This window comes from Sesamum indicum, linkage group LG4 (assembly GCF_000512975.1).
Source record: "Sesamum indicum cultivar Zhongzhi No. 13 linkage group LG4, S_indicum_v1.0, whole genome shotgun sequence".
Lineage (NCBI taxonomy): Eukaryota > Viridiplantae > Streptophyta > Magnoliopsida > Lamiales > Pedaliaceae > Sesamum > Sesamum indicum.
Genome location: NC_026148.1, coordinates 8,775,117 through 8,783,897, shown reverse-complemented (window position 1 = coordinate 8,783,897; position 8,781 = coordinate 8,775,117). Strand labels below are relative to the sequence as shown.

At 36.8% G+C, this 8,781-nt stretch overlaps 2 protein-coding genes across 2 annotated transcripts; both read right to left on the bottom strand.

Annotated features, from left to right (window-relative positions):
* On the bottom strand, positions 50 to 1,170 carry LOC110011899 (uncharacterized mitochondrial protein AtMg00810-like). The gene is made up of 2 exons (XM_020693491.1): positions 742 to 1,170; positions 50 to 652 (listed from the first exon to the last, which is right to left on the bottom strand). The coding sequence occupies exons 1-2, from the start codon at positions 1,168 to 1,170 to the stop codon at positions 50 to 52; spliced, it is 1,032 nt and encodes a 343-aa protein (XP_020549150.1).
* LOC105160296 (probable 6-phosphogluconolactonase 3) lies at positions 5,701 to 7,466 on the bottom strand. The gene is made up of 3 exons (XM_011077612.2): positions 7,194 to 7,466; positions 6,888 to 7,023; positions 5,701 to 6,249 (listed from the first exon to the last, which is right to left on the bottom strand). The coding sequence occupies exons 1-3, from the start codon at positions 7,463 to 7,465 to the stop codon at positions 5,785 to 5,787; spliced, it is 873 nt and encodes a 290-aa protein (XP_011075914.2). The 5' UTR covers position 7,466; the 3' UTR covers positions 5,701 to 5,784.

Sequence of the window (8,781 nt, the reverse complement as noted above, 5' to 3'; positions counted from 1 at the left end):
TGTAACAACCCACGTAGGCAACTCAACAAAATACAAAGAAAACGCATTCTCATAATGCGCTTTGTCCTTCACCCTGTATCCAAGAGTTCTTCAGCGTCTGCTTCATTTTCATCAAGGTGCTGAACATGCTGCTGCTGCTGCTGCTGCTGGAACTTAGATTGATGGTGAAGGTGATGACTAACTCCAATAGCCCCCCACAAGTGGGACTGAGATCGAAGGAAACCAGGCCCAACTTGAAAATAAGCGACACGAAGGATTTCAGAGGTAGAGATTTTGTAAAAACATCAGCCAACTGTAGAACACCAGGAACAAATGAGGGGGAAATAAAGTCATCCTTGTAAGCGTCGCGAACAAGATTGCAATCCAACTCAATGTGCTTAGTACGTTCGTGGAATACAGGGTTTGCCAAGATGTGCAACGCGGCCTTATTGTCACAAAATAATTCAACCGGTAGAGAATGAGGGACATTGAAGTCAGATAGTATATAAGAAATCCAACGAAGTTCACAAACCGTCGAGGCCAAGCTCCTGTATTCAGACTCAGCTGTAGATCGAGAAACAGTCGACTGTTTCTTAGTTTTCCAAGACACCAACGCATCCCCAAGGAATACGCAGTACCCGATAAGAGATCGTCTAGAATCCAAACACGACGCCTAATCGGCATCACAAAAGACACGAAGATTGAATGAGTTAGCAGCTGGAAATAGAAACCTTTAGAGGGACATCCCTTAAGATAGCACACCACATGTAACGCTGCCTTCCAATGTGATTCACAAGGTTGATTGAGGTATTGACTGAGTTGTTGGACGGAGTAGGAGATGTCCGATCGAGAAAATCCCAAGTAGAGTAGCCGTCCAACAAGTCTCCTATAAGAGCCAGGATTAGAAAACAGAGGACCAGATGCTGCAGCCAACTTCAGTCCAGGAGGAAAAGGACTCGACGCAGGTTTGGCATGAAGAAGTCCGGTGTCCCTGACGATATCCAAGGTATATTTTGTCTGAGCAATGTATAGACCAGATGAGCCACGAGCTATCTCAAGCCCAAGGAAGTATCTTGCATCGCCTAAATCCTTAATGGTGAATAAGTCATGAAGATAGCATTTAACCCGAGCAATATCATCAATAGAAGGACCCGTGATGATAATGTCATCCACATAGATAATTAGAGCCATAATACCTGAGGAGGATGGTTTCACGAACAAGCAGTGGTCATGAACAGATTGTATAAATCCATATGCAGTCAACTTCAAGGTAAACTCTGCATTCCATTGACGCGACGCCTACTTAAGTCCGTATAGAGAACATTGCAGCTTGCATACCATGTTAGGTGGTACTTCATAGCCTTCGGGAGGCACCATATAAATGTCTTCCTCAAGGTAACCGTGGAGGAACGCGTTGTTTATATCCAGCTATTGAATAGGCCAAGAATGAGCAGCAGCAATGGCGAGAAATAGGCGCACGGTCACAGATTTTGCTATAGGGGAGAAGCTCTCTGTATAGTCAATACATTCGATCTGATTAAACCCTTTTGCCACCAAACGCGCTTTATATCTATCAACTGTTCCATCTGCACGGAGCTTGGTCTTAAAGACCCACTTGCACCCAATAGCACGCTTGCCTAGTGGTAAAGGAGATACCTTCCAAGTGTTGTTTGCTTGTAAGGCCTCCAACTCAATGTTCATGGCCTCCTTCCACTCCTTATGTTGGACTGCCTCCAAAAAAGAATTTAGTTCCTGCAAGACGGATAATGAAGCTACAAATGATACATATGCAGGGGTGTTAGAATGCAATGAAGTAGGATGGTGGGCAGAACAAACAAAATCATTTAGCCAAGTGGGGTGTTTGGAAATTCTGGCTGAACATCTAAGAAGTGAGTTATGGAGAGGAGGACTATTAGATGTTGAAGAGGATGGCTCAGGTAATGGAGAAATCGTAACAGGTTCAATCTGTGCAGGTACAGAAGTGTCAATAAAAGGAGAAGTAACGGGAAGAGGGCAAGGAGATGGTTGTTCTCGTGAAACAGTGGCTGAAAAGGGAAGATATGTTCATAGAATTGAACGTCTCTAGACACAAGGGTCCGGTTATTATCAATGTCGAACAACTTATATCCCTTTTGTGACATGGCATAACCCAAAAGAATACATTTGCTAGCCCTGGGATGAAATTTGGTCTTATGAGGATCTATATTGGTAGCATAACATAAGCTTCCAAAAATTCGAATGTGGTGATATGTTGGGGAAGTACCAGTTAGCAATTCGAAGGGTGATTTCCATTGAAGGATTTTGGAAGGAGTCCTATTGATTAGGTAGGTTGCAAGAGTCGCCCCAAAATTTCAGAGGCAACGAAGCTTGGAAGAGCAAAGCTCTAGCAACATTTAGAAGCTATCTATGCTTACGCTCTATCCTACCATTTTGTTGAGGAGAATAGGTACAAGATGTTTGATAAAGAATACCCATTTCAAGACAAAAGGTTTGACAATTGTTGTTCAAGAATTCAGAACCATGTATGATCTAATGACCTTAATTTCTCTGAAAAACTGGGTTTTGACCATGGACACAAAAGACTTGAGGACGGAAACGACTTGTGATTTTTGTTTCAAAAGAAAAGTCCAAAGAGAACGGGAATGATCGTCTAGAATGGTCAAAATGTAGCTACAATTTGAGATTGTTTGAGTGGTGTAAGGCCCCCAAACATCTAAGTGTATCAAGTCGAAAGGGGCCTTAGAGTGTGACGTGCTAGAAGGGAAAATGGATCTAGTTTGTTTAGCTTTATGGCATGTTTCACATGAGTCATCAAGAATCATAGCAGCTGAATTTAGAAAAGGGATATGTCTCATTACTAACAGGGGAATATGTCCCAATCTATGATGCCAAGTCTGCACATTACAGTGAGTATTCGCAGCATTATAAGATACAGAGGTAGAAAAAGAGGTATTTTGAGTAGACTGCCTAACAATGTACAGATTTTTGCATCTATTTCCTTCGATAAGGTTGGCTCTATTATGTTGGTCCTGCAAGATACAACCTGAATCTGTGAACTGAAATTTAAAGGGAGTATTGCGACATAGTTGACTCACAGATAACAAGTTAACAGAGAATGATGGAAGGTACAAGACTTGAGTGAGGGTGATGTGTTTGTTTAAATGAACTGTGCCAATATAAGTAGCTGTTTTATATGTGCCATCGGGTAAATGAATAAGTTTGGGAGTTGAAGGTGCTGTGAATGAATCAAATAATTTGATGTTAGCACATATATGGTTTGTAGCTCCAGTATTAATTATCCAACAGTTCAAATCTATTTCAGAGGATCCAGAAAAGTTACCAGCAAACTCAACATCATCGTTGCAGACAAAGTTAGAATAGGCGGTGATAGGATCTCTAGCCACATTGTTCTTCTGCATCAGCTTAATAAGATCGGCCATAAGATCAGTCATTTGCTTAGCACTGCTAGTTTCTGCAGATGTGTCTTGTTCACTCACAGCAGCAGCAAACGGTTTCACCCCCAAGCCTTTTTTTTTCTTCTCATTCAAAACCTTGTACCAATCCAGTACACCATAAATCTGAAAACATGTGTCTGATGTATGCCCAGTCTTGTGACAATGCGTACAAGATAAAGTCCTTCTGTCCACATAAGTTCTCTTCTTATTTTGGAACCTGTCACCACTATTTCTGCCGTCCTTTGATGTAAATTGGTAAGCCATCTGCTGAGGAAGCGCAGCAACTTCAGTATTCACTTGCCTCTGATTCTCCACTGTGAACAACATGGTGAAAGCTCGTTCCAAGGTTGGTAATGGATCTTGCATCAACAATTGACTTCTTTCGTGGTCAAAAGTCTCATGGAGTCCCATGCGAAACTGCATCAACTGTACATGTTCATTTCTTTCTTCTATCGCCTTATTCACTGCACACGTACAACAGCCACAAGTACATCGCGGATTAGGCGCCAAACTTAGAAGCTCGTTCCAGAATTTCTTCAACTTAGTCACATAGGCTGTTAGTGATAGATCACGCTGCGTAATGGTGGATATCTCACGCTGGATCCGATATATCATCGGTCCATTACTTCTTCCGTATCGACTCTGTATCTCTAGCCAAAGTTCTCGTGACGAATTGACGAACATAAAGGATTCTACGATATCTCTCGAAATGGAGTTCCATGTCCAAGATGCAACCAATAAGTCCACGCGACGCCATTGCTCAAACGTCATTGAACCTGTATCCGGCCTTGGAAGCGTACCATCAATGAAGCCAAGCTTCATTTTCGTTCCTAAGGCGACATAGACGGAACGACTCCATGTTAGAAAGTTGGTGCCGTCCAGAGGAGAAGAGACTAGTGTTAAGCTGGAGTTTTCCGAGGGGTGAATATAGAGTGCTTCTTGTTCCAGCTGCTCTATCGCAGCTCTGCTTTTCAAACTTGAATCTGCCATATTTCTTCAGTATTGTGTTCAATGTAATCAATACGTATCCCAGAGACATTCATATAGAAGGCTTTGATACCATGTTGAAATTCAAAAGAAATTGAATACAGAAAAAGGAGAAGAATTGGGGGAGAACGTTGATCTCCATTTCAGCAAAATATCTCTGCAATTTCGGTTATAGTAAAGAAGATGAAGAAGAGAGATATATATACACAAACCACATCAGCTAACTACCTAGTAACAAACTAACAGCCTAGGCAATGAGGTGGCCCAATGAAATCAAGAATAAATGATGTAACAACCCACGTAGGCAACTCAGCAAAATACAAAGAAAACGCATTCTCATAATGCGCTTTGTCATTCACCCTGTATCCAAGAGTTCTTCAACGTCTGCTTCATTTTCATCAAGGTGCTGAACATGCTGTTGCTGCTGCTGGAACTTAGATTGATGGTGAAGGTGATGACTAACTCTAATATAAGTTGTTGTCTAAGACAACGATTCGTTCCAAATTTGCAAATGTTTTAATTTTACAGTATCCCTGCAAATATTTTTATCAATAATATTCATATTAAATTACAACGACCTCTCTGAAATATGTCATAATTACAAATAACTCTTTATTATTTGTAAAATTATAAATACTTTTTTATAATTATAAATACCCTACAATGAATTATCACAACGAGATATTTATTAGCGTAATTGTAAATTTTAAAAAAATATTTATAATTTTTAAAATAATAAAAATAATTACAAATCTCAAAATAATCCATTATAATTTATTCTAATATTTATATAAAAAGGCCTTTCCTTGCTACTCACGAAAATAATGAATCTGATGACAGTATGCAATTTTTGGCAGTAGTAGTTGAGGTTGGTGAGGAGAGAGTAAGTCGTAGCTCCTCAAAAACGTCAATCACTTGATTTGGTAGTGATATAATAATATTCACTGCCAATAATTTTTTAAACATGAGTCTTGTTATCATATTTTTATTACTATTTATTATTATTATTATTAAATCTAGAATAAATTATAATCATGTTCATTAAAATTTGACATAATAATAAATAATTTTATATTATTTAAAAAATTATAAATATATTCTCATTTTAACATTCGCCTGACAATGAGCTAATTCATTTAATTTTTTGTAGGTTCTTATCTAATAAAAAAATATTTATAATTATGTCAGACTCAGGAGGGGGGCAGCTATAATTTTTTCTTAAAAATATGGCGGTTTATTATTAGATTCCAGAACAAAAGCTTGTTATGTTATTTTGTTATTTTGAATTCTTTTATTAAATATGTACATAATTCGTTCTTTAAGACTTATGAATTGGTTACGTGAGAAAACCCATACAATTACATCAGTGCAGTTTGGAAGCCGCCTCTTTGTCCAAGAACCACGTTAATTCATTCTTCGCCTTCACCTCGGCGCAAGGCAGCGTCGGCGAAACAACGGCGTACCCCAGTCCGACGGCGACGGCTTCAGCTTCCTCCTTGTCCGTCACCACCATTGCGATGTCGGAGGCGGAGTTGATCACCGGAAAAGTGAAGGTGATCCTCGCCGGCGGCGGCTTGGGCGAGTTTGTAATGAATGTTATCCACCGCTTTTTCTCGTAGCGCTGCGGCCGGTTGGGGAAAAGCGAAGCTATATGGCCGTCAGGCCCGATTCCGAGCAGAATCAAGTCGAACTTGGGGAAGCCGGTGGCGGATAGAGGGATAATTTTATCCTCCACCAGTGTTTTCAGGCGGACTTCGTAGTCAACGGCGACTTCCGCCGGAGATCTTTTGTAAGTAATCGGGAAAATGCTACTCCGAGGGATCGGCACCTGCGGACGATAATTAATCGTCATTAGACAATAACAACAAAAGACATATATGAATTGAATTTTCTGTACAACTTTAATTGTTTATAAATAACTGAAGGTCGTCGGATTCTAATCAGTATATACTATAATATTTTATTTATTATTTAATTAAAAAATAAAATAAATTTAAGAAAATAGACTTTCAATGTGCAAAAATAGTTAAAGAAATAATAAAAAAATTAGTTATTTATAGAAGAGAAAAAGTATAAGTAAGCGCATTTTAGTCCAAACATTTTTTGTCAACTAAGATTAATTATTTTAACATCCTCATACTTACAATTTATTTCTCAAATGAAGAAGAATAAAAAAAACACATTTTTTTAATATGATTAATTATTCCTGTTTTCTTCTTGTGCATAATAAAGATTGATAATTTTCTTTCTCTTATTCGTATTTTACTAACAAAGATAAGCGACTTGATGTTTAATTTTATTTTTTTATTATTACAGAAGAAGATATTTTTACCACATCAAATATATTTAAATTCTAAACTAATATAGAATATATGAATAATTTTTAAATTAAATCAACAATTACATTCAAACGAAACCAAAAAAAAATCATTAATTATTACAAAGTAGAAATATATGTAGGTTTACCTTAGAAAGAAAAGCATCAAGGGCCAATTTGTAGTTGCTCAAGGGGTGATCCAAGGGAACCACCCTCTCATCCACCCAAAACATCTCCCATTTTGACCAATTTATTGTAGTATTATACGGAGTCTCCACTAATTTCCTAATATCCAACAACATCAAATCAGATCATCCCAATTTACAAATCATCATAAAAAGAATAGCCACAAACTTGAAGAATGTTTTGCTAAGCTCTAAGCAATTAATCAGAATAGGGCAACATTCAATTCCCACTAAGCCAATTTTAGGGTTCATGAACTTCAGAAACATTACCTTAGTGTATGAATGAGGGTTCCTCCGGACAGTACAACAGAGAAAGAGCCTTTCTCTTTAATGTATTTGTGGGAAAGATTGGCTGTGTATTTTGCAAGAGCCACAGCTACATCTTCCTCGGAATTAAATTTTCTTACAGTGGTTTTTCCATGAGAGGCCAAAGTCAGAGATGGAAGAGCAAGAAGAGCTATGAAAAGCAGAGGTAGGTTCATTGTGTTGTGGCTTGGTTGGAAGCCTAGGCATGGGGTTAAATAGATAGAGAGTGATGTCATTACCAAGATTGTGGTAAGATGATTATAGGTCATGTGTGGTAATTGAGGAATATATTGTCCTAATATGATAATAGGTGATGTGTAGTAATTGAGCGAGGAATGTGTTGTAATCTAGAAACAACTTCCCAGAATATCACATATGTAAAGAAGCATCAACTAATATATGTACAAGAAGCCAATCTATAGCCAACATTCTGTTTAGATACAAAAAAAGACAATGTAATATCTGAAGATCAATTACTGCCCCTCCACCCTCTTCTCTCTATATAAAATATTATATATTATTTCCCTTTTAATGGTGTATATAAATCTATTATGTTTAGAAAAGATTAATTAAGACTTGGGGGGTTTCTCGAAAAATAAATTCGTTATGTTTGGTTTTGTTTTTAACTTGTTTTAGTGTGGTTTATGGAGATAGAGAGAGAAAAACAAAGATAAATAGGTGTTAGTTAGAGATAGTGTATATGTTTGGATTTGTTTTTGGAGATAATATAAAATATGTATATTATATTTGATGTTGGTTAGTGGGAGAGAAAATTACTGTTCATTGTCAAATCATATCTCTTTTATATGTATTTATATATATATATATGAATATATGTATATAATTTATTTAATTGTGAGTGGATTAAAATAAATAGTATTTTTTTAATTATTTTTGTATGAAAATAAAAAAATATAATTTATATAAATACACTTTTATAAATAATTAAATGCACTCTAGTAATCCATTAACAATATTTTTGTTAGCCGTTCTATGCAAGGTGATAAATTTAAATATATTATTGAAATAATGTATTATATGAATTAACCGCGTAGAATTGACATACTATTTTGAATTTTTTAAATTTTCTAATGATGTAGAAAAATATTACATACAAAATATTAAATGGTTAAAATGAATATATTTATATTCAAAAATCAAATACAAACCTTTAACATGTAAATCAACCCTCCAATGCATCCTTCATTTTTTATAATTTTGAAGATCCACAAAATCCAGTATTAACTAATTAAAATTTATAACTACATATTGCAATGGTTCGGAAAATATATTTTGGATTAATACGGAGTAGTGTTCAATTAAACTACGACAATCAGTTCACATCAGTCATTGAATGATAAAAGACGCACAAAATCATGTTCCCGTTATAATTGTAATTAACATATGACAACAAGTGACTGGTTCATATATTCTACAACAATACCACTATAAATTAAGGACCGTCACGTCGCCGTGGTGGAATTCCTTGTGGTTGCCGTGAGCGTGTTGTACTGTCTCCCTCACTATGCGAATGGCCTCCACGGTCGGATTG

Excerpts from the sequence above, each read along its gene's own strand:
- LOC110011899 (XM_020693491.1), bottom strand. The coding sequence starts at position 1,170 with ATGGCTCTAATTATCTATGTGGATGACATTATCATCACGGGTCCTTCT. Across the intron at positions 653-741 it reads GGAAGGCAGCGTTACATGTG|GCGTCGTGTTTGGATTCTAG; the intron begins GTGTGCTATCTT and ends GATGCCGATTAG.
- LOC105160296 (XM_011077612.2), bottom strand. The coding sequence starts at position 7,465 with ATGACATCACTCTCTATCTATTTAACCCCATGCCTAGGCTTCCAACCA. Across the intron at positions 7,024-7,193 it reads ACCCTCATTCATACACTAAG|GAAATTAGTGGAGACTCCGT; the intron begins GTAATGTTTCTG and ends GTTGGATATTAG. Across the intron at positions 6,250-6,887 it reads TTGATGCTTTTCTTTCTAAG|GTGCCGATCCCTCGGAGTAG; the intron begins GTAAACCTACAT and ends TATCGTCCGCAG.